Below are 27500 nucleotides of genomic sequence, written 5' to 3'. Positions count from 1 at the left end.
ACCCACTACACTCTCGAAGTGGTTGGCGTTAGGAAGGGCATCCAGCTGTAGAAACTCTGCCAGATCAAGATTGGAGCCTGGTGCAGCCATCTGGTTTGCCAGTCCTCAGTCAAATCATCCAACCCATGTTAGCATGGAAAGTTAAACGATGATGATGATGATGATAAATATATATATATATATATATATATATTGAGACTCCCTTCAGTTATGAATGACTGTGGGATTGCACCTAGAAAGTTACCCTCCCAGGCACAAATCCGGGCAAGGTTGGTTATGGAAGACCAGCAGTCGCCCATGCATACTGGCCTCCCCTCTCCATATCACCAGTGTTATCCAAGGGAAAGGCAACAGCTTGGCACCTGTGACGTCGCAACTCATTTCTACAGCTGAGTGAACTGGATCAACATGAAATAAAATGTCTTGCTCAAGAACACAACATGCAGCCCGGTCCGGGATACAAACTCACAACCTCACGATCGTAAGCTTGATGCTCTAACCACTGAGCCATGCACCTTCACACACACATCATCATCATCGTTTAGCGTTCGTTTTCCATGCTAGCATGGGTTGGACGGTTCTACTGGGGTCTGTGAAGCCAGAAGGCTTCATCAGGCCCAGTCAAATCTGGCAGTGTTTCTACGGCTGGATGCCCTTCCTAACGCCAACCACTCCGAGAGTGTAGTGGGTGCTTTTTACGTGCCACCCGCATATATATATATATATATATATAATAAAGATAAATTAAATACTATGAATATAATATATAACATAATATAATATTATATAAATAACTATAAAAATGATCAAAGTACCAGTTTGGATGTTTAACATACCCCTTTGAAGGTTTTCTTTTCCTCTATATATGTACACAATTTAAACACAAACCTTGAATCTGCTACACTCTATATAAATTCCCTACTGGGAATGACCAACTTTAAGAGAATCTTACATTGCTTATAAACTCTACATCTGGATGGACTCATATTAAACTCTGTTGGATATTTGGATTTTACTCAAAGGATATTGGAATATTACACATATATACCATTATGCCTATAAAACGGATTTACGAACTCAATAACCATACATATCTTACATCTATTTTATTTTCTCCACCTCACTCTCTATTTGTATCACATCGAAACTAACTATGACTTCTCCTCTCACACCGTCTCTGATGAAGGGGTATTATTAATTAATATCCTAGAAACAGCTGTAAGACCTATCTATAAATGCTCTAATATCTATACAGCCTTGGTTTTTTATCTCATTATGCAAAAAATTTATATATATATATATATATATATATATATATATATATATATATATATATATATACATACATACACACACACACACACACACTCATATATACATATAAACAAAAGAAATGGTGCTACTTTGGTGTGTGATCTACAAGGGAGATTACTTTAGGTTACTTTTTAGTTTACTTTTCAGTTTCTGAAAACTCGTAAGATGTTGACTAAAGATTTTTACAATGTGATCAGTGACAAGATGAAGGCAGTTGCATTTTTACAAGAAACCAGCACTAAATTCACATCATTTCTTAAGAAAAAGGTACCACTTCTGTGTGTGATCTACAATTTAAAGGGAGATAACTTTAGGCTTACTTTGTATTAGTGCTACTTTCCTTGTGATCTACATGTGCAAGTTAGCTTTGGTGGGTGATCTACATGCCTATTTTAATTATTATATGGTTTTCTTATCAAAATAGTAAGAATTTTGAAAACATACATTTACAATGCTAAGTATGTACAAAATAATTCAAAAAGTAGCCTAAAGTAATCTCCCTTGTAGATCACACACCAAAGTAACACCAAAAACTCCTACTCTATTTTTATAATTAAATATTTAGAAATTGTATTAAAAAAATTGTTAAAATATTTTGTGTAGTGTAGAAGTATGGGCAATTTATTGCACAAATTTTAACAACAAAATCTTATCCTTTCTGCTATAGACACAAGGCCTGAAATTTTGGGGAAGGGGGTAAGTTGATTACATTGACCCCCAGTACTCAACTGGTACTTAATTTATCAATCTTGAAAGGATGAAAAGCAAAGTAACCTCGGCAGAATTTGTACTCAGAATGTAATGGCAGACAAAATACCGCTAAGCATTTCACCCAAACGGTTCTGCCAGCTCACTGCCTTATATGAACCCTTAGGGGCCATGTACCCAACTTTTAAGAACCACTGTTCAAGACACTAAATCTTGGATGACATTATCCAATACACCTTCCATTTTTTAATGTGGTAGAATGTGATTTCAGTGAGGTTAAGCTGCTCTTTCTAGTAAATCAAATAATCCTGTTTCACAAGTAAAAGTTTAAAAATATATAGGCTTATAAAGTAAAAGGTTAGGCAATTGAATTAGTGATGTTCATGCCTCCAGAAAGGCATCAACAATACACAATTGTGAAAATGGTCTGACTCCAACCATGGCAAAACCCATCCAATCCAAGCCAGCACAGAAAGTGGATTAAAAAAATTGATGATGATGATGATGATGAAGAATAAATTAGCATTTTAAGGATTAAATTTAGAATTGAATGTAGGAGACTTTGTTTTTTTTTTGTTTCTTTAATTGATGCAATTCACTGGCTTTCTAGCTCCTGTCAAACCGTCTAACCCATGCCAGCATGGAAAATTGATAGATGATGATGATGACGATGATGATGATAAAGATGTTCATGGAGACAAACTGCAAATATAGAATCTCAGAATCAAGTAACCTGAATCTAACAGCAAGGTGTTTGACTGATTAGCAAAGACTCACTAATTAGATTTTATAAAACAAAAATCCTCAAGAACTGCAAAGGGTTGCAGTTTCTTCTAAGTCATCAAAGTATTTTCTTGCCTATGTCAGCTGACAAAAACTCAGATCAGCCTTTTAGCATTTCAACTGACCATATCCAGCTCAAATATTCTACATGCCTTATGTTCAAACTGGCCTCTCACACCTACTATACAATGCCTTCTCCAATGACTTTACAGTGCACTGGCTCCACTCACTAATGTGATCTCCTGCCCCTATTGAACTGACTGACCAGTATTCGATCCTAATTCCATTCTAGGATCATCACCACTATTCAAATTGGTGAGTTATGCAAGTTTGACTTGCCATAAAGGCAAACAGGTACCTGCTTGACAGCCACATTTTGTCCTTCCAGCCACGTTTTGTCATTCCTTTTAAGCCATATTCAATTGCTGGCTTTCTCAACTACTGTCTGGATTTCTTTTAAGATAGTGTTTGCTTGGCGATGATTGACACCTATAAATAGCAGCACCCCTCCAATACTGGTTAAAAAAAACCCTCTGTATCCAACTCCTACAGGAAAATTCCACACTTAAAAAAGCATGGTTTCTCAATTTTAATTCTTTAGCATTTTAACCAGCCATATCAATGTCCAAATATTTTCCTTGTTTTATGCTCAAACCAGCCAGATCTGGATTTTCACACCTACTCTACTATATCATCCTAAAAATAAACAATCACATCACCAAAATCATGAAGCTACAAGATAATGCATGGTTAATTTTAAAACAATGTGAATGAATAATTATTGAATTTGACAGAAAAACCTGAATGTTAAAGGGTTAAAAAGAGCAATGAGATTCTCAGAGCTGTTTGGTTACAGCAATATAGTAGCTGACTAATAATATAGAAGCTCCTTCTTTAGCTAAGAAGGACTGATAATATTTTGAGCCTAAATAAACACAAATCACAAACAGGGGAGTCTAGTCATTCAGCTGTCAAAATATTTCCTGTAATTTATAGGGAAACATCCGAACTTTCAGAAACTTTACTACCATGTTGAAACAGATGGATATGAAGTTGTGATAAAATGTAAGTGGAAGAATGGGTGAATGGTAAGAAGTTTGCTCCCCAACTACATGGCTTCAGGGTCAGTCCTGTTACACGATACCTTGGGCGAATGGCTTCTACTACAGCCCCAGGCTGACCAAAGACTTGTGAGTGGATTTGGCAGATAGAAACTGAAATAAAACTGTGTGTTTGTCCCTGCCACTTCTTGACAACCAGAGTTGATTTGTTTATGCCCCTATAGCTTAGCAGTTTAGCAAAAGATACCTATAGAATAAGTACCAGACACTAAAAAGCTAGTACCGGGGTCAATTCAATTGAAACCCTTCAAGGTGGTGCCCCAGCATGGCCACAGTCCAATGGCTGAAGCAAGTTAAAAATAAAGATATCTCACACATGTACACTTATGTGAGTGAGCATGGTATGTATTTAATACGTATGGTATGCATGTATACACATGTGTGCATGGACATGCTTGCATGTGTGTGTGTGTGTGTACGCATGTGCAAATGTTTACATCTCCTTTACTCTTTTACTTGTTTCAGTCATTTGACTGCGACCATGCTGGAGCACCGCATTCAGTCGAGCAAATCGACCCCAAGATTTATTCTTTGTAAGCCTAGTACTTATTCTATCGGTATCTTATTGCTGAACCGCTAAGTTACGGGGACATAGACACACCAGCATCGGTTGTCAAGCGATGTTGGGGAGGGGGGGAACAAACACACACACACATATATATATACATATACATGATTGGCTTCTTTCAGTTTCCCTCTACCAAATCCACACACAAGGCTTTGGCCAGCCCGAGGCTATAGTAGAAGACACTTGCCCAAGGTGCCACGCAGTGGGACTGAACCTGGAACCATGTGGCTGGTAAGCAAGCTACATACCACACAGACACTCCTGCGCCTAATATGAAGACATTCACAGAGAAGTCATTAACCATGTGAACCTGTTAACCTAGTAAAAAGAAGAATTAACAAAACACGGACACACACAAAACAAAATCCCATTGTGTGTGTTTACATGAGCATTAAACAGTAACATGCTCTGCCAACCTTTTGTTTACTCATTGCGTATCTATGTAGGCATGTATGTGTGCATGCATGCATGCATATGTATGTGTGTGATTATCGCTGTGTGTCTTCACGGTGACACTGCTTGGGCATTGATCAAACAAATTTTCTTTTTATATCCTGCATATAATATGTTTGTAGCTTGGTAGTTCAAGATGCAAAAGCCCAGTGGAATAATGTAGCATTCATGGGAAACCAGGATTGGCACTGGGGAGAGGATCTGACCGTGGAACACCTCTGCAAGAAGTATCATCCAAATCATATTAGCTTCGAAAAAGGACATGTGAGAATGTGATGAGTGTGTGTGTTGTGTGTGTGTTGTGTGTGTGTTGTGTGTGTACATGTGCGTGTACATGTGCGTGTATACATGTGTGTGTTTGTCAGTGTGTACACATATATGTGCATGTGTGTGTATATATAAGTGTTTGCATGTATGTGTGTGTGTATGAGCGTACGTGCATGTATTTGCATGTGTATATGTGCATGTATATATGTGTGTGTATATATAGAGGCGCAGGAGTGGCTGTGTGGTAAGTAGCTTGCTTACCAACCACATGGTTCCGGGTTCAGTCTCACTACGTGGCACCTTGGGCCCACCAAAGCCTTATGAGTGGATTTGGTTGACGGAAACTGAAAGAAGCCCGTCGTATATATGTATATATATATATGTGCGTGTGTGTTTGTGTGTTTGTCCTCCCAATATCGCTTGACAACTGATGCTGGTGTGTTTATGTCCCTGTTACTTAGTGGTTCGGCAAAAGAGACCGATAGAATAAGTACTGGGCTTACAAAGAATAAGTCCTGGGGTCGAGTTGCTCGATTAAAGGTGGTGCTCCAGCATGGCCGCAGTCAAATGACTGAAACAAGTAAAGGAGTAAAGAGAGTAATGAGTATTTGTGTTTGTGTGTATACATATGTGTGTAAAATCATCTTCAGCCTTGTTTTAGCATCCACTTTTCCTTGCTTGAAGTAGATTTTTGGCACACAGATGCTCTCGATGGCAACCCTTATCTGTTCCCAAGTAAGGTAATATTTCTTCTTGTCCTCTTCTGGACATGAAGAGCACAACAACTGGGACATATTTTCATGGAAGGATGCAAATGAACGACACTACTTGTATGATGGTGAGGATTTTGTTTTAAAATCAGCACGCTGTTTCAAGACAACAACAACACACACACACACACACACTACACATAAATGCACAAACACACAACAGGCTCCTTTCAGTTTCCATTCACAAAACACACTCTTAATGCTTTAGTTAATCAGGGGATATAGTAAAAGACACTCTGCAAGATACAGTGCAGTAGAAGTGAACATGAAGTCATGTGGCTGGGTGCATAAGACAGATTAGATATACATGGATGGGTGACATCTTTTAACTGTTATTAGCCTCAAGAGAGCCTTGAGGGAACACACATAAGATCAAAGGCACAGCATTCCCACCATAATTATCTCCTCTTTATATATATTTAGGTTGTCTGTATTGTACAATCCAGTGTATTTTCTTCTTTATTAAAGGTTCAAGGGAACTTGGCTGCTATTTCTAACTGGCCAAGTAACAGTATAACATCTCACTGTTGGGTGGTAGACTTAACAGTGTCATCAAAGGCATGGGCACATTGACCAGCTACTTAGGGATTTACATGTCTAGTGGGGCTCAATACCAATTTATGTGTGCTGTGAGTGTGCATGCAGGGCCCTCAGTGCATTTGCTTACCTGAGGGCCTATAATACTGTACATTGTATGAAGGACAGGTGGTTTATATGGTTATATTATTATTGTACTCTTGACCATTTTATTAAAGAATTCAAACCTGGCATAACCATAATATACAAACATACAACATCTCTCTGATGGACAGCTTCACTGGTATTTTATACAGGAATGCTTAGCATCTTACAGTAAAAGTAAACATAGATGGTTGAATTACATAAAACAGAGCAGTGCCTGTCTTCAACAAATGAAATTTACAAAACAACATAAAAACATTTTATGAAACAGATACAACAACAAAAAAAAAAACTTCATATATAATCTCAATGCAACAACATAATACAACAAAGAATAAACAACATCATACAACAAAGACAAAACAACATTATACAACAAAGACCTAAACACCGTGTCTATCTATTGCAAGATCTTCATAATAGAATGCTAAAAGAAACTTATGAATGTTTCAGAAGAAAAGCCCTCATTACAAGAATTTTCTTTAAAAAAAAAAAAATTGACAAATCTTTCATTCAGATATTTACAAATTCAAAAATCTAACTCTTAAAACATTCACATGACTAAAAAATATAAGGGTAATCATTATAGCATACATCGTATGAGTTAACGCCTTTTATTAACACTCCACATGATGCCACTCTAAGCTCTATGAGAGATTAAAAAAAAAAAACCCTCCTGCTTAAAAGTATTTATGCCAAAATAAGAACAAAATTTTCCACTCTCAGCTCTAAACAATTGCTGATATTCTGCAAGGTTTAAGCAAGGCCCACACAGTGGTGAACTGCACCCACATCAGGGTCGGTGCTGCTGCTATGGATGCAGACATCCAGAAGGGCCACTTGTCAGATTGGCATTTGGTCACAAATACATTCTAGCCTCTAGCTCAGTGGTTCTCAACTAGGGTCCACTTAAGATTTTGCAGTTAAAATTTACCTGCATTAAGATGGTTATACTTCTACAATGCACAAAATATTTTAACAATTTTCTTTTATACAATCCATAATAATATTTAATTATAAAAATACATTAGGGATATTTTAAACACTGAATGGTTATGAGGATCTATCAGAGTAGAACGGGAATCAAATGGGTCCATAGGTAAAAAAAATGGTTGAGAACCTTTGCTCTAGCTCATAGATGTGTTGTTTGCTTCACTCTATCTTTTCTGCTATTGCTTCAGTTCCTTGAATTTGGCTGGTTCCATACTTCCTTCAGTTAGCTACTCCTGACCTGCCTGTCTCCCCACCTTTTATCACTTTTGTTGTATCCAACCCATCTCCAAGTCCTGCACTAAACACTACGCCCAGTCATTCCTCCTGAGAATATCATCCTCCTGCTATCTTCCTCTTGCTCAGGTCTTTCCTACAGCTGTTGACCTGCAAGTATTTAAATGGAATATTAACAGCATCAAGCTTTCCATTCTTGGAGGACCTACATAGGGGGCACCACCCATTTCTCCAGATTCAGTTATTAAAAATAAACCCCCAGTTTCGTACTGAAAATCTAAGATATTTCACTAAATTTCTTTCAATTCTTTATTATTTTCAAAATGAAATTAGAGATACAGTAACAAAAGGTTCCTGTTTGGCTTGCTAGCTTCAATATGGAACCCTATTCAACCTAGACAGATTTAGACAAATAACCAACAAAAATAGAATAATTAATAAGATAGAGCTCTTGGTGTTTTCACCACACAGTGGTGGACTACACAACATGATAGCTTAAAAGGACACATAATTATTTCTATAGAATTAAAAAAAAACAAACAAGAAACTAACTTGTAAAATTCCACTTTCGTCTTCTTGTGTTGTCTGGAAAAGAATGTTACCGATACAGTTTAGTAAGGACATTAGTATTTACATTGTTAAATTAGTATAGAGTTAAATAAGGATGCTATACAAGTTAAACAAAGACATGCAATTGTTAAAAAGTGAAATATAGACATCATCCAACTATTATATACTGACATAAAGACATTGTGTAAATGTTATACAGTAAAATATAGACATTATCCAATCACTAAATAATTAAAGGTATAGCCCAATCATTATACAGTTAAATAAAGACATTATCCAATCACTATACAGTTAAATAATGACATTATCCAATCACTATACAGTTAAATAATGACATTATCCAATCACTATAGAGTAAAATAAAGACATTGTCCAATTGCAATGCAGTTAAATAAAGACAGAATCCAATCACTATAAAGTTAAATGAAGATATACCAGTGAAACAAAGATACTACACAATCATTATACAGTTAAATAAAGACACTATCCAATTGAGAAAAGAAGTGATATTGCTAGAAACAAATCAGATATCAGTTGGGTATATATTTGTTCATAGGTGAGCACGTACTGGTTTGTAACGGTAATAAACTGAAGGCTCAACTAAAAGTTGATGTCCTACAAAATCCATTGATTTCTTATATAAAGACACGTTATGAGACTTAACCAGAGATCAGTAGAGATCAACAAAAACTATGTGACATTTGTATTATTTTCAAAAACACCGAAACTGTGACATTCATTCTGTTTTCAAAAGCATTAGCCACAGACTATAACTATTATTTGTACCATTGTATTGCAAAATACTAGGTCACTGGATTTACTCCAGCTATAGTCTAAGCAATGAAGTCTTAATTTATTTGAAACCATCTAATCTTTTAGATTACATGCCCAGGCTGTTATATTGCATCCCTGTATAATACAATCTACATATTAGGGTTTGTAGTATGGTTCTGACAAAGGCAGAGGTATGGCTGTGTAGATAGGTGCAGGCATGGCTATGTGACCCCATAGGCATGTGTCCTCTACTGTAGGTCCTGATTGACCAAAACCTTTGAGTGGATTTTAGTAGATGGAAACTGAAAGAAGCTTGTTGTATATGTACATATGTGTGTGTGTGTGTGTGTGCACGTGCATGTCTTTGTGTCTGTCTTTATCCATCAACACCACCTGACAAGTACATTGGTGAGTTTACAACCAGGCAACTTAGCAATTCAGTAAAATGAGAGCAACAAAATAAGCATCAAGCTTAAAAATAAAAAGTAATGGGGTCAATTCATTCAAATAAAAAATTCTTCGAGGCAGTGCCACAGCATGGCCACAGCCTAATGACTGAAACAAGTAAAAGATAAAAGATAAAATGATTAAATCTGTGGAGTGCAACTATTCATTTCACTGACACTGCAGCTCATAGGTTTGCTTCATCAGAGCTGATATTTTCTAGACATTGGTGCAGGTTATTAGTTTCAGAAAAAAAAAACATGATGATAGGCGCAGGAGTGGCTGTGTGGTAAGTAGCTTGCTTACCAACCACATGGTTCCGGGTTCAGTCCCACTGCGTGGCACCTGGGCTAGTGTCTTCTACTATAGCTTCGGGCCGACCAAAGCCTTGTGAGTGGATTTGGTAGACGGAAACTGAAAGAAACCCGTCGTATATATGTGTGTGTGTGTGTATATATATTGTTTTATTTATATTCCTGAGCGCCATACTAATACAATTGTTTGTTTGTTTTCCACCTGCCTTCGTTTTTTGTCTATTTTCATAAAGCTTCCCGTTATATATATATATATGTATGTGTGCGTATGTGTTTGTGTGTCTGTATTTGTCCCCCCGCAACATCACTTGACAACCGATGCTGGTGTGTTTATGTCCACACAACTTAGCAGTTCGGCAAAAGAGACCGATAGAATAAGTACTAGGCTTACAAAAAATAAGTCCTGGGGGCGATTTGCTCGACTAAAAAGGCGGTGCTCCAGTGTGACTGTAGTCAAAATGACTGAAACAAGTAAAAGAGTAAAAGAATATAAAATAATTCCATGGGGTGCAGACATGGCTGAGTGACTAAGAAGCTTGCTTCTCAGTCATGTGACTCAATCCCACCATGTGGAACTTTGGGCAAGTGTCTTCCAATAAAGCCCTTGACCAATCAAAGCCATGTGAGTAGATTTGGTAAACAGAAACTGAAAGAAGCTCCTTGTGTGTGTGTGTATACATATATATATATATTCTTTATTTGTTTGTCATTTGACTGCGGCCATGCTGGAGCACCACCTTTAGTTGAACAAATTGACCCCAGGACTTATTCTTTGTAAGCCTAGTACTTATTCTATCAAGCTCTTTTGCTGAATTGCTAAGTTATGGGGGAATAAACACACCAACATTGGTTGTCAAGTGATGATAAAGAGAGAGAGAGAGCGAGAGAGAGAGAGAGAGAGAGATTATGATCATCATTCGCATACAATTCAGGCCTAAGCCTATACTAGAAACAATAAATGAAAATAATAGTATTTCTTTTGACTCTTTACATTCCAAGTTCAAAACCCACCATAGTCAATGTTGCCTGTCATTCCTTCAGGGTCAATAAAATAAAGCACCAGTAAAGAACTGGGGTTGATATAGTCAACTACTCCGCTTACCAAAATTTCAGGCTTTGTGCCACTGTCAGAAACAACAAGAACAATAATAATAATAATAATAATGATAATAATAATAATAATAATAATAATAATAATAATAATAATAATAATAAATAATAATAATAATAATAATGATAATAATATAGTTGTTGTTGCTGCTGTCTGTTTGAAAGAGCAATATCTGCAATATACCACAAATATAAGACTTTTACAGCATAATACAACGCTTTTATGACATTTAAGTCAAGACTTGTTTTATTGAAAATGTCACTGTTCAGAGATGGGGTCCCCCCTACTTTCTAAATGCCAGTCTAAACCTGTTTTCTAATCTCTCAGATGGCAATTTACTATACAACAAAACTCATCACTCTTAATTTCCTTCCATACTTTAAAGATACTCCCACTACCACTAAAATATACCTCCCACTTGAATCTGTATGTGGTCACTTGAACTGCTAGAAATAGCAGTAAAATCTCTTTCAAATCATATTATACAACCTTAAAAGAAAAGGACATACATGATGGATCAAGCGGTCCTGAGATCCCTGCAGACATGAAAACAGTAGGAAGATCATGATTGGAATGCCTTTCATTACCAGTTTGGTTGATGAAGGTTGACCAGGTGCTAAACAAAGGAACCTATTTTCTAATTGTTTCAAATTCAACACCTTACTCCCCCACCCAAAGATCCTATTGACACCCAACAACTCCTCAACACCCTAGCTACTGGCCTATGACAGCCCAGTTTACAAAGGCCATAGGCACTGCTAAAAATAGCAGTAAAATCTCTTCCAAATCATGCCATACTATCTTGGAAAAAAAAAGACATGATAGATATGAAGTGGTCCTGGGAATGCTTTACCAGTTTGGTTGAAGGTTTAGCTGATGCTAAACAAAAACCTATTTTCTAATTGTTTCAAATTCAATACCTTACTACCTCCAACAGCCCCTCAACATCATAGCTACTGGCCCATGGTAGTCGAGTCTACAAAGATCCACAAGGACCATAAACATAGGCTCTTCTTACTCTCAACTAAATATTTAGTCACTGTTTCTTCTTCCCCCTCACTTCACTTGCTGCTACTCTTCCTCTTTCTACTGCCATCCCTATTGTATTTCTTGCCGGACATATACAATACTCTCACACTCAGGGAATTTTTTTTTTTTTATCCAGGTTTTCCTTGAAAGTAACTAACCTACAACCAATCTATGTCAAATTCTGTGTATTTGTCAATCAGACTTCATTTTGAATCCTGAAATAAGACAAGACTGCTGCATCAACTTTCTGCAACAAACTCCACTCAAAAGACATCTAAGGTGGCTTGGCTATACTCTCCATCAACATCTGGGGGAATTCATTCACAGGGCGGTCAACCTAGTTCCTCACCCAGGCTGGTGCAAACAAGCTGTAGGACAATTGGAGACATGGCTAGCAATGGTAAAGGGTGGAAGTACAACTGGGTCACCCACATCTATGGTCTTTGGCTGTAGAAGAGCAGGTCAGTATCCATTACAACTTCGACTGTAGTTGACCACTGGGTGTGGCCAGCATTCATGAGGGATGTGGTAAACTCAATGACTGGAGTTGGTTCAACACACCCTGAGTGAATGCAGCAGCAAAACAAATCTACAACAATATAAACTGAATTAACCATGCCCTCCCTTCCTCAGTTATCCGGATTCCTCATTCTAGCAGTTTGGAAATACAGTGGAAAGATCATCTTAGTTGCAATAAAGACCCCGAAACAAATCAATTCATTGGGGCCCTTACCAGCATATCATTGGTTATGATGATGAAGGTTCCAGTTGATTTGATCAATGGAACAGCCTGCTCATTAAATTAATGTGCAAGTGGCTGAGCACTGCACTCAACCAACACACGTACCCTTAATGTAGTTCTCAGATAGATTTGGCATGACACAGAATGTGACGAGGCTAGCCCTTTTAATTACGGATACAATTCATTTTTGCCAGCTGAGTGGACTGCAGTAACGTGAAATAAAGTGTCTTGCTCAAGGACACACTACATCACCTTATGATCATGAGCCGAATATTCTAACCACTGAGCCATGCACCTTCACTCATTGGGCTCTATAGTAATTATTTATTGACAGTATGCCACAGTATACATAATTCAGAATGGGCCTCTAGATCTATGAAGTCCCTGGCAAGTGCCCAGTATGCCCATGTCTTAAGGCAGCACTATCTGTGGACATTGGCCTCTTCTTCTTCTGTGACTAACAAATAAAATATTAAAAACGTTTTTTAGGAATCAAAATTTTTAGAAACTTGGCAAAATACTAATTATATCTACTGTTTTTGTTCTGTAAATATTGGAATTTGTTGAACTATTTAAAGTGTGTTAACGTTGAAGTATTGGGTTAAAAAAAGATATTTTTCAAATAAAAGCAAACATCTAGATTTACTTAAAGGTCAACATTAAACATGTTTGTCCATTGGAATAATAATATGACAATCATTTCAAAGCCCACTGAAGTGACTGTGGCAGTATCCACACACACACACACACACACACACACACACACACACACACACACACACACACACATTAAAACAAAATAAAAAGGAAGAAAAAGAATGCAAAAAGCATTTGTTCCAACAACTTGCAAATGTGTGGATTTGAAAAACTGGAAAAGGTAAAATAAAAAAAATCTATAAAACTGAATGTGAAACACTTAAAAATAAACAAGAATATAAGTGGAAAGAACTTTTCTCAATGTTGACCAGCCTCTCTGTAAAGTTGGGAAAAGGAGGATAATTCTTTTCAGCAAAAAAACTTTAGTAGTTAGGCTAACATGGTATTAAAGAAAATAATTTGTTAGACCATTAGCCTCTATTATTACCTCCGCCTTGGTGAAAGCAGAGGTATTGTTTTCAGTCACATTTGTTTGTTTGTCTGTGGACAAGATATGTCTGGATGGATTCAGATGAAACTTTCAGGGATGTTTGGCCTCATGACTGGTTGAAACTGATTAGATTTTGGGATTGATCCAGTACTGGAGAAGGATTCTGGATTATTTGTTACTGTGATATTATGTTAACTTTCAAGTCTTTCTCAATTATCTCCCTTTAGGCTGTAGCTATTTTGAATGGTGAATTTGTTAACTTTGGCTTGTATTAGATAACGATAAATTATTTATTACTGTTACTACATTTTCTACAGGCACCTTCTTGTTCCATGATTACCATTGGGATCGATCAGGTACCGGACAAGGATTCTGAATTATTTTACCAATTTGGTTTTTTTTCATTTAATTTTTGAGAGTGGTCAAGTTCATTGTTTTTTAGTATTCTCATTTGTGAGAGCAGTCAAGTTTCTTTCAGATATTCTCATTTAAAAAATCATCTCTGGCTAATCGTTGTGAGTATGTTGGTGTTGCCTTGGCGGAGGTTTGTGCTCTCTGAGTTCCCATTTTCATAATATTTACATCTATATCATGTTTCAATTAGTATGATCCCTGATTTAAACCAGCAACATTTACCTTCAAATATTTCATCCTAAATTAAACTAAATTACATTGTTATCTACTAGATCACTGGTGCATTAGACATTTGATATACTAAAGTGTAATAAGGTTTCTGAGATATTTTTTTCTTTGCTTTTACTTTATGGCTTAGTGAAGCTCTTCTCAAACATTTTGAACTGCCACTCTTTTTCTATTAATTCACATGTTTTTAACATTCCTTGTTAAGATGATTCAATGTACCCTGCTTTCCAAATTTTAATGCATACAGACATAAAATCAGGCCAGAGTAATTTAGTACCGGGCACTAGTTTGGTATGTGTAACTATTTATCCGAGCACCATCCTACTTACTATAAATGAACACTATAAGCATAGGTTAATTGTATTCGGTTTTGTTTGTTTGACTATTCACATTACAAAGTCTATTATTATTGTTGATGTTGATGTTGAGGTGGCAAGCTGCCAAGCTGGCAGAATCATTAGCACATAAGACAAAATGCTTAGTGGGATTTCTTTTGGCTTTACATTCTGAGTTCAAACTCCTTCAAAGTCAACTTTGCCTTTTATCTTTTCAGGGTCAATTAAAATAAGTACCAGTCGAGCACTTGGGCTGATGTAATCATCTAAACCCTCTCCCCCAAAATTTCAGGCCTTGTACCCCTACAGTAGACAGGATTGTTGATGTTGTCACTATTATTATTATTATTGCCATTCTTGTTATGATTGAGATTAACAAGCAATTTATCCATATTACATTTAAAATTTCTTTTTAAATAAGAACCAAAGACTAAACAACAGTATATATGCCTCTATTACTCTTCCCACCATTCCCTTTGACTCCAGTTTGTACATAAAATTTTCCAATGTCTCCCTATGGCAAGGGGCAGTACTATCCATTTTGAGAAACACTGATTTAATCAAAGGAGAGTGAGCAGCATCCTTAACCATTTTTTGTCAAGGCCTTCATGACCAGTGGGGAAGAGAGACGAAAAAAACTGGAGACCTTCACCAAATGCTAGTAAGAGAAAGAGGCACTTTTAAGGGTATTCCAAAGGCCAAGTGATGATGCTAAAGCAGGTGACAGATTGTTGTTGAAATTAAATGACTTGTTCATGGCCACAACCCAATGTTTTAGCAATCAGAGGTGATGGCTAAGGAACCAGGATTTTGAAATAGATGGATCAAAACTGAAAGGAAAGAGAGATTTGTCTGAGTGAGAAATGTGAAGATTGTGTAAACAGATAGATTGTCTGATGTTTGGTTGAGTATTTTTTTTTTGTCTAATAGATTTTGAATTAACAATACATATGGTGTGAAGAATTTCAAGATCCCTCACCTCACCCCAGCAGTGAACTCTCTTCTGTATTACTTTCAGTCATTTTCCATTTTTGGTTATGAAGTTCTCAATGTAAAAAGGAAAGAACTCAGTGCCATAGAAATTTATTTGGAATGTTTGGATTTTCTGAGCAATGAAAAATAGTTTATATATATATATATATAATTGAACACTCCAGTTACTCACAGAACAACAACAATAGCCGGAAATTGGTCTTGTTCAGTTTGTAGGAATGGAGCCAGTAGAAATTCAATAATGTTTATGCTGTGCAATTGCCAAGAACCTGAGATGCAGTGGTGCTTATGGTCAATTGGTAAAAAGATATCCACATTTTTAATACTCTTACTAATATGCACCTGAAATTGCAAATAATTAGTCCACTGCAGAAAGGAATATAGACCATGGAGCTAAATCAACTTAGAACAAGGAATATCCACTGTGTTGATTATAAGAATTGAACCAAGTATATGCAGTGTTGGCTCTGTGCCATGTATAGGTTCTTTAGTGCTGAACTGATTGAAATTATTCAACAACTTCAGGACAAGAAAATCTCATAAAGGTTGGTGGACAGTGGGGAGGGAAATGACTGGGGTACTGGAATTTGGGGATGTAGAAAGAAGACTTAACACTACTAATGGTAAAAGGAAAGAGACCGTGAGAAAAATAATTTGTGGATATGATATAATATATGAGAATGTAATAGAGAGCAGGATGTGTAGGGTGTCTGAGTATCAGGAATGCGGACATGCAGGTTATTGTTTCATCCCAGATCATCTCTAAACAAACAGCCTCATGATCAAAATGTTCCAGATGTGACCATTCTATCCACTTCCCAATGTATTGTATCCTTCCTTATACATACACACACACACACACACACACACTCATCATCATGTTAACATCCACCTTTCCATACTTGCATGGGTCAGCCAGGATTTGTTGAGGCAAATTATTCTATGCCTGGATGCTCTTCCTGTTACCAACTCTCACTCATTTCCAAGCAATATAATATTTCCCCTATTGTCAAGCATGTTGTCTTCACAAAAGACTGGAAACAAACAAACACCACTTGGATGACAATGATGCTCATGTACAACCATATCAAAACAAGGGCACACACACACACACACACACACACACACACACATACATACAGAATGGGCTACTTTCAGTTTCTCTCCTCGTGGTTTCCCAAAGTTGAACACCTCTGCTATATGTTTATATTTTTAATTACATCAATCCTCCTTCCTAGAAAAGTGAAATTTGTGTGCTTCTAACCTCAACGCCTGTTGGTCATCACTGTTGATTGTAAGATAAACGTAAGCAGGGGAGCAACTCAGAGTCTTGTGCAGATGCTTGTAACACAGAGAACTCTGCTAAAGGCAATGAATGGTAACCAGACAAAAAATATATAATGAGATTTGAGATTTCACTCAAAATACATAGTGAAACTTTCCCAAGCATGCAAGCATGAATATAAATGTGCTTTGTATATAAATAAGAAGTGTACAGGCATAAAGGAGTGTGTGTGTATGTCTTTGTACACAAATACAAACAGATTATTTATCGATTCATACATATATGCAACAATGTATAGTAAACAAACTTTTGTTTGGTTTGGGAAGCATCAAATGCGTTTCATATTGACAGACAAATAAGTAATATTTTGAATGCAGGGTATAGCCGTGATTCCCCCCCCCATCTCCCCAAAACACGAATTATTGGTCACTCCCACCCCATATTCATCATTCATACATCCACCCCTGAACCCAACCCAGTTTTTACAGTTGTTACCTACTCTTCCCCATATGTACCATTCTTCAACACTGCTTTTTCATAATATTTACTCCTCCCCCACACCTAGTTCTTATCTCTGACCCTTTCTCCCTCTCCCATACACTCTTACAACATCTACTCAACCATACTCTTTGTTCTTTTGTCCCCAGTCACTCCAACTCACCTCATTCTTTGAAAGCTTACCCTGACATCTCATCACCACTATTTTATCTCATTCCAGCTCCATCCAGGTCACACCCTCTCTTTATAATGTGAATAGTCATGAAGTTATTCTGAAGTAGTGTCTGCCAAACTTATTTACCTTACAAAACACTGAGCAAGGAGAATTTATTTTGCAGCACACCAAATAAAAATCCCAACAAAATTGAATATACTTAATTAGAATGAATAAAAATAAATAAATTATAGTAACAGTAAAATAACATTGTTTTATGAACATAAAATATAATATATATATATATATATATAGGTAATATAATACAATAATGTTTTTTGTGAGAAGGATGCAATTGGTTTTGAGAAAGAATTTTGTCAAGATGCAACTCTAAATTAGATAAACAAATATGTAACTCCTCATCTACCATTTGTAATCATTCTGATTTTTTGACTTCATTTCCATAAGTGCAGAGATACCTAATTCTCAAGGATATGATGATTCAAAGGGCAACAGAGATTTAACGGTTGTAGTAGCTAATCAAGGATATTGGCTCCAAAGCAAAATCCAAAATCCTGACAATTCTACTACAGAAAATGAGGCTTTGTGATAAGCATGTCTCATTCATGTGATAAGCATGTCCATGCTTATCTACATGGCTGAAACAGCTGTAAGATATAGTCTATATTTTTATATTTATGTTCTATTATACGTATTCTACTTATTGTATAACATTACTATTTTATGTACACTGTTTTACCCTGCATTATTATGTTTAACCTTATAGTTTATGTAGTGGTTTAATAAAGATTGAGTATTATCTGGTTATTGATATTTGATTTCGATGTATTTCTCCATTTTCTTATTTTGTATATATATATATATATATATATATATATATATATATATATGTGTGTGTGTGTGTGTGTGTGTGTGTGTTTGTGTGTCCGTGTTTGTCGTCCCAACATTGCTTGACAACCAATACTGGTGTGTTTACATCCCCGTAACTTAGTGGTTCAGCAAAAGAGACTGATAGAATAAGTACTAGGCTTACAAAGAATAAGTCCTGGGGTCGATTTGCTCGACTAAAGGTGGTGCTGAAACAAGTAAAGGAGCATTTATGCTTGAACTTTGTGAATGTTCTTGAATCATTTTTTTCCCAAAATCCCGAAAATATTTTTGTGGTACACAGTTTGGCAGACACTGCTCTAAAGCAACAAAAAAACCTGTTATGCTCCAGCCATTTCTCTCATACTTTAACCCCTATCTCCTAGCATATAGCATCTCCCTCTCTACTGTAACCCTACTCAATTATCCTTGCAAGTTGAATGGTGACCTCACTGAAGTTGGTGCCATAAAAAGAGCACCCAGAGCATGTTGTAAAGTGGTTGACATTAGGAAGGGCAGCCAGCTGCAGAATTCATGCCAAAGCAGACACCGGAGCACGATGCAGTCCTTGGACCCATTGGATCTTATCAAAGCATCCTACCAATGCTGGCACAGAACATGAATATTAAATAATCATGGTTTCTAACAGCTGGCTGCTCTTCCTAATGCCTGCCACCTCACAACATACTCTAGGTGCTTTCTTCATAGCACCAACTTTATGATTATTATTGTTAATTATTTTAATAATGATTATGTATTTACATGCACGCTCATGATTGTTCATTTAAAACAATAGGGGTGTTTTTTTCTCATTTCTGTGAAACTTTGAGTAAAAATATAATTTAATATATATATTAATAATATAATTATTATTAATATACAATTATAGCACTATTAATTAATTGTTGTGAGACTATAATATTATATAGCTAATAATAATGATAATAATAATAATTATTATTATAATAATATACCCACTCTATTACCTAATATTTCACTTCCTGTTTTCTGTTCTATCTTATAGAAAATTGGACAACTATATATACATATGTATATATACACACACACATATATATATATATACAGTATATATATATATATACACACACACACACATATATATATATATACACACACACACACATATATATATATGAGTGAAGAACAAATATATAGTGCATGTATTTGTTTGGCAAAAAAAAAATGACCTTCCTGAAATACACCTATATATATATATATATATATATACATATATGCACATATGCAAGTGTTTGTGTATGAGTGTGTACACACACCATGCTCAAAAAAAGGAGAAACTGAGAAAACAAACACTGTAATTTGAGCAGGAGTGCAATGACTTGAAATAAAAGTGGGGAAATGGTATATGTTTGAGAACTCTTTAGTTGTTAGAACAAACAACCTGTCTAGTGGTACTTGTAACGTGATAAAGTGCACTCTGTCCAAATGGTTGGTGACAGCAAGGGCACCTAAACTATGCCACAAACACATGACACAAATAACAAATACAGGCAGTTTTCTATGTTTGTGTATGAGGAGATGAAACATTCTGAGAAGTAGAGAGGCACTGCGTTGGAAAGGGATGTGAAGTGATAGTGATGATGATGACATATGAGAAGTAACAATGTAAAGAGTATGTCATATGGTAAGCTCATCTAAATTGTACGAACATGGGTTAGACGGCTTTTATGATGATATATATATATATATATTTTGTAGAAGCAACAGGGTGACTCTTGATCCTCAAGTCACTCTACTGCTTCTGCTAAATATCAATTATATATATATGAAGTAAGCAGTTGATGATACATTTGTACATTACTAAAAGCTTCATATTCATGTAGGGTATGTGTATGATCATTCAGATATACTTTGTAAATAGAGATATAACTCTAAACCACTGGTAAAACTACTGTTTATTGGCTGTTAGGAAGGTTCATTTTTATTAGTCAAGATAATTTGGGCAGCTCAGGTTTATACAGAGACGATACTCTGGCAATGTTATGCAATATGACTGCCACACCATGGGGACAGATTTAAAGAAGTGATTGATAGAGTGTATTCAAGGAATTTGTCTTAGATACACTTATTATTAACATCCCAACATGAGCCAACTTTCTAGATATATTAGATCTTAAGACAGGTACCCACTAGCCCTATCGGAAGGCAAAACATCTGCAAATATCCCAATCAACCCACCCTACCAACTATAATTAGAAACTTGGTAGCCAATATGAGTGAGGAGGAGTCTCTCTAATCTTACTCTCAGGAAGACATTTTCACTGAGCTTTACCATTTTACAAGGGGCTAGACAGAAATCAGCTCTGAGAAGCCAGTTTACATGTAAACGACTACACATACACACACATCAGAGGAGAGTTAGGAAGAGGAAAGTAATCTTATTTAAATCCCCACACTCTATAACCCAGATATCTCCACAACATAGCCAGGAATTTCCTTTTATAGTGCACCATAAGCTTTTTAATGCACACAATGTTAAAGTTAGTTATTCTTGCCCAGATAACATCACTCCCCTCCCCCATGGTGCACAATCAGAATCATACATACATGCATTCCTCCACCCCAACAAATATTTTGCAATTGTCAAGATCTATTTGACAACTTGGTGAACCTTGCCTTCCCAAAGGTGTATCAGATATCAACTACACAGAAGAATGTTAAAATCAACATTTGTATACGATCAGTTTAGGAACAGGAGAGACTCCACTTCTCTATCTGTATTTACTTAAAAACTCAAGGACCAAGGTCATGATTTCTCTAGTATAATTTGGAATATTGTTGATAGAGCTACTCCACCATATTCTAATCAATTACATTAACAGTAGACTTTGCTTATCTGAAAAGTCCTTGATATCTCTTAATGAAAAGTCCAAGGTGTTGGTTCCTGTGTCAAGTGATACAAATTGAGAAAATTAGTAACTGCAAATCATACCAGTGAACAACCTCTATTGAACAGAAACTTTGATGGAACTTTTCTCTTACTTCTCAGCAGTTTAATTTAGGGCTTGCAATAATTTCAACTGTGTGATTCACTAAGACCAATAACAACTGATTTGACCAATCATCGTTGAGGATCAGCTGGTTTTACTAGAGACTTACTGTTATGCTTACATAAATTCACAAGATATCTGAAAGGTCGCTCTCATATTCTAATTTTGTGTTTCACATATAATGTACAAGTCAATCTATTTATTCCACACACACACACACAATTGCAGACATGACAGTGTGGTTAACGAGTTTACTTCACAACAGCATGGTTCTGGGTTCAATTCAACTGAGTAGTACCATAAGCAAGTATCTTTTGTTGTGTTGTATCTTTATATGCCACATAATGTAGTGGCTCAGCAAACAAATTAACTATCAGGCTGAAATAGGCACTGGCTTCAATATTTTCAGCTAAACTTTTAAAAGTGATATCTCAGTACATTTGTCAAAAAAACAAACCCACATACACACTATATGAGTGTGTGGTGTGACAAAGTGTTAATATATTGAAAGAAAGTAGACATAAGCAGAACTACATGTAATGTGCAAGAGAGAAGACTGCACTGGTTTGATCATATGATACACAAGAACAAGGTCATTTTCATAAAGGAGTGCCAGTTGCTGAAAGTGGATGAAGGAGACCCAGGAAAATATGGGACAAAGAAGTGAAAGCTGATCTCGAGTTACGGAGCCTTACAGACGAGATGATGAGAAAGACTGAGATGATTAGTGATTCATTGCGCCTGAGAAAATCTGTTCACCACAGCAATTTAAATGATGTCTTAAAACCTCCCTGGTTATGTTTGTGTGTGTGTGTGTGATGGAGGACACTGCCCTGCCACTCTTTTTGCCTGTCCTGCATTCCTCACATTTCATCCCCTAACACCCATCACTTCTCTCTCTATGATACTACTTAGCCGCTGTAATCATTTGAGAGCAGAATCTACACCTTTGCGCTTCCAGTTAGCACCCAACTGGAATCAATTCCATCTTTCCCTTACCTTCAACATCCCTACCTACACTATTTTCACTGATTACCTTTTTCTGTGCCTCCAGACCACCACTCTCTCTCCTCCCTCATATTCCATTTTAACACCTCTCATATTTGCTGTCATTCTCAATGCCCTCTCATTTCAGCCATCATTCCTTGCTTACTGTAGTTCCTTCTACATCTCCCTCTCCACTGCTCCTACACCTTGCACATCATCCCTCTACTTTCTGACCCACTTGTCTCTCTCACCTTCTTGTATCTTGAGACACTAAAGTATCTCATCACTGCAATCTCTATCTTCATTCCAGCTACCTCCATCCATCCTTACATGATGTGGAGTAGCCATGTATCTCCTCTACAGCAAGACACCTAGGCTTATTAATCGCTCATACTTTAGCCTCTCAAAAACTTGCATAAGCCCTTCCCTCAAAGACTACTCCATCCCCTTTTAGCCAAGGAGGCTTTTTCCTTTACCTTTTCCTTATTTCTTGTTCTTTCTTGCCTCACAAGATAACTTGGTAACCTCACTAGTGCCAGTAGTACACAAAAAGTACCCAGTACACACTGTGAAGTAGTTGGCATTAGGAAGGGTAACTAGCTATAGAAACCAAGCCAAAACTGACACTGGAGTTTGATGCAACCCTGCTGGGTCCTGTCAAACTGTCCAACCCATGCCAGCATGGAAAACAGATATTAAATGATGATGAGGAGGAGGACTTCTTGTATTAAAAAGGATTTTTAACCCAATCTTTACATGCTATTAGTTATAGCTTTATCTGAGATTCATTATCTCAAATATGAGAAATTATGATAAACACAAGTTTATAAAACTTGTTCCTACATATGTTTCACCATTGTGGTTGTTTGAAACACTGCATTAGATGTTCCATGTGTAATTGGATGCTTAACGAGAACAGACTATCAAGGAACATTTTGTTGCGTTTTGTTACAGAGAACTAATTAGTTTCCTGATTAGTTCTTTGTCTTTTGCCCATTTCAGTCATTCAACTGTGTTCATGCTGGAGTAACACCTTGAAAGATTTTAGTCGAATGAATTAACCCCAATAATTTTTTTAAAGTCTGGTACTTATTCTGTCAGTCACTTTTACTGAACCACTAAGTTATGGGAAGGAAAAAACACCAGCATAAGTTGTCAAGCATGGGGAGGAGAACACAGACGATACACATACATACACACATAGTGGGCTTCTTTCAGCTTTTGTCTGCCAAATTTACTCGCAAGGCTTTGGTTGGCCTGTGCTTATAGAAGACACTTGCCAAAGGTACCATGCAGAGGAACTGAACCTGGAATCATGTGGTTCAGAAATAAACTTTTTACCATACAGCTATGCCTGTGCTTATTCTCTGTAACATCTATTATAATACTACTCTTGCGTTTTTCTCCGTCACAACATATGAATAAGGAAGGGGTGAAAAAAATCAAACAGCGTTTCAACTCTTGAGTGAGTATGTGTGTGCATGTAAAAGGGAGCTATGTGAATGTTTGCTTGTGTGTGTGTGTGTGTGTGTGTGCAATGGAAGCGGGATGGTGAATATTCAATGCTAAAAAGAAAAATCAAACAGCGTTTCAACTGCGTGTTAGTATATGTGTGTATGTGTGGGCGTGTACAAGGGACGTATGTCAATGTTATGCATGAACCAGCATTCTTTCAGTAACAAACGATGATTGATGTCATGTCTCAAAAGACAACCTCTAGATAACATTGACAAGTGTATCAATTTGATTTACCATCCATATTTATATATAAAATACTAGAATTAGTTGTCATTCTTAATGGCACGGGGCCAGCTAGTAATGTAATAAAATTTTCCTTGGTGACCTATTGCGCTTAAGTATCCAATTGCATTTGGAATATCAGATGCAGAATTCCTAACAACTACCATAGAGGTGAAACGTACATAGGAACTAATAATATAAACTTGTGTTTATTGCAATTTCTCTTACATATGCTCTGATATCATAACTAGTAATACTAGTGGATATAATAGTAACCAAACTACTTTACTGGAAGCAGACTGGATGATAATCTACATGGAGCTCTAACCTTAACAGTAGCAGTTATACATCTGTTTGTAAGCACAAGAGACACAACATACTCAAGACCTGTACTTCACAGCAGAAGTATTTAAGATTGGTCCCTCTAGTGGTGAAAAGTACTTGTGGCAGTGCCATGTAAAAGTGTGCATGCAATGCTACATTAAAGCAGCTGTGCAGCACCATGTAAAAGCGCCTGTGTGGTGCCACATTAAAAGTACCCAGTACACTCTGTAAAGTGGTTTGTGCCAGGAAAGGTATCCAGCCCTAGAAACCATGCCAAATCAGACTGGAGTCTGTCCAACACATGCCAGCAAGGACAACAGACATTAAATGACGATGACATATATCATCATCATCATCGTTTAACGTCCGTTTTCCATGCTGGCATGGGTTAGACGGTTCGACCGGGGTCTGGGAAGCCAGGGGCTGCACCAAGCTCCAGTCTGATCTGGCAGTGTTTCTACAGCTGGATGCCCTTCCTAACACCAACCACTCCGCGAGTGTAGTGGGTGCTTTTTACGTGCCACCGGCACAGGTGCCAGGGGAGTCTGGCATCGGCCATGATTGGTTGGTGCTTTCTAATGTGCCACCGGCACTGAAGCCAGTCGGGGCGGCACTGGCATTGGCCGTGCCAACACTACATAAAAAGCACCCGTGCCAGCACCATGTCAACAGCACCCATGCTGGTGCCACATACAAACCACTTGTGCCAACACCATGTAAAAAAAAACACCTGTGCTGGTTCCACATAAACGACACCCAGTGTACTCTGTAAAGTGATTGGTATTAGAAAGGCATCCAACCTTAGAAACCATGCCAAAACAAATGACCCTCTGACTAGTCAGCTCCTCCTATCAAACTAGCCAAACCATGCCAGCATTGAAAACTGACATTAAATAATGAAGATGATATGATATATATATATATTTCGAACATTAGGCCTCACCGAGGCAATGACTAGTGACAGAGACCTTTGGAAATATCCAGTGCGTGAGAAGACCCAGCAAGCCAAGTGAGACTATAACCCGTGGCCTATGCCAGGGGTGTAACCAGCCCACTTATGCATACCTTTCCTTCATTGGACACTAAACTCTGCTTGCGAAGACCTGTTGAGGCAAGTGAAATCAAAATCAAATCAAATTTGCAAATTCGATGACTGGCACCATACAAGCAACTAGAGCAGCTAACTGATTGCTGGTAGAGCAGCTAAGTCGCTTCCATGCCAGTGGCACGTAAAAAGCATCATTCAAACGTGATTGTTACCAGCGTCACCTTACTGGCACTTGTGCCGGTGGAATGTGAAAAACATTCGAGTGAGGTCATTGCCAGTGCCGCTGGATTGGCTCCTGTGGAGGTGGCACATAAGAAACACCATTTGAGCATGGTCGTTGCCAGTACCACTTGACTGGCTCTCGTGCCAGTGGCATGTTAAAGCACCCACTACACTTTCAGAGTGGTTGGCGTTAGGAAGGGCATCCAGCTGTAGAATCTCTGCCAGATCAGATTAGAGCCTGGGTTCAGTCCCACTGTGTGGTACCTTGGGCAAGTGTCTTCTACTATAGCCTCAGGCCAACCAAAGCCTTGTGAGTGGATTTCGTAGATGGAAACTAAAAGAAGCCTGTCATATATATATGTATGTGTGTGTATATGTTTGTGTGTGTATATGTTTGTGTGTCTGTGTTTGTCCTCACCAACATTGCTTAACAACCAATGCTGGTGTGTTTACATCCATGTAACTGAGCAGTTCGGCAAAAGAGACCAACAGAATAAGTCCTGGGGTCGATTTGCTTGACTAAAGGCGGTGCTCCAGCATGGCCACAGTCAAATGACTGAAACAAATAAAAGAGTATATATAAGGAGAATTTATAAAAAAACAACAACAAAAGACGAAGACAGGTGGTGTAGACAACAAGCAGATGTATTAGTTTAACTCTTGGGAAGTGAAAAAGTCTTTAATGTTTTGAGCCTATGCTCCTCCACAGAAAGGAACACAGAAAGAAGCAAGGAGAGAAAATAAAGAATGTGTATATAGGCGCAGGAGTGGCTGTGTGGTAAGTAGCTTGCTAACTAACCACATGGTTCCGGGTTCAGTCCCACTGCGTGGCATCTTGGGCAAGTGTCTTCTGCTATAGCTCCGGGCCGACCAATGCCTTGTGAGTGGATTTGGTAGACGGAAACTGAAAGAAGCCTGTCGTATATATGTATGTATATATATATGTATGTGTGACTGTGTTTGTCCCCCTAGCATTGCTTGACAACTGATGCTGGTGTGTTTACGTCCCCGTCACTTAGCGGTTCGGCAAAAAGAGAACGATAGAATAAGTACTAGGCTTACAAAAAAAGAATAAGTCCCGGGGTCGAGTTGCTCGACTAAAGGCGGTGCTCCAGCATGGCCGCAGTCAAATGACTGAAACAAGTAAAAGAGTAAAAGAGTATATATATATATATATATTGTGTGTGTGTGTGTATAAAGTGGGACACAATACTTTTCGACACACTGCCAAACAGTGGCTGTTTTCAAAGAGCATTTCAACAAACATTTAGCTGCAGTAACAAATGAACCCATCATGGCAAGAAAGACAAAGAATAATAACTTTGTCCAACTTGCTACTTCCCCAGAAACAATTTCAGAGAAAAAGCTGGGAAACAAGTGTGAAATAAAAGG

General features: G+C 37.3%; 1 protein-coding gene across 5 annotated transcripts in view; it reads right to left on the bottom strand.

Moving 5' to 3' along the window:
• Window positions 1-27500, bottom strand: part of LOC115220392 (SH2 domain-containing adapter protein F) — a 232883-nt gene that overhangs the window by 98391 nt on the left and 106992 nt on the right. For 3 of the 5 annotated variants that reach the window (XM_036509833.1, XM_029790512.2, XM_036509832.1), the window contains exon 2: window positions 8445-8477. The exons of the other annotated variants lie outside the window; for them this stretch is intronic. In XM_036509833.1, the coding sequence (XP_036365726.1) occupies window positions 8445-8477 (33 nt within the window). The remainder of the gene's footprint in view (window positions 1-8444; window positions 8478-27500) is intronic. 5 annotated transcript variants of the gene reach the window in all.

The sequence above is a fragment of the Octopus sinensis genome, linkage group LG16 (genome assembly GCF_006345805.1).
Source record: "Octopus sinensis linkage group LG16, ASM634580v1, whole genome shotgun sequence".
NCBI classification, from domain to species: domain Eukaryota; kingdom Metazoa; phylum Mollusca; class Cephalopoda; order Octopoda; family Octopodidae; genus Octopus; species Octopus sinensis.
The sequence above is the reverse complement of the archived record's forward strand: the minus strand, read 5'-3'. Positions and strand labels throughout refer to the sequence as shown.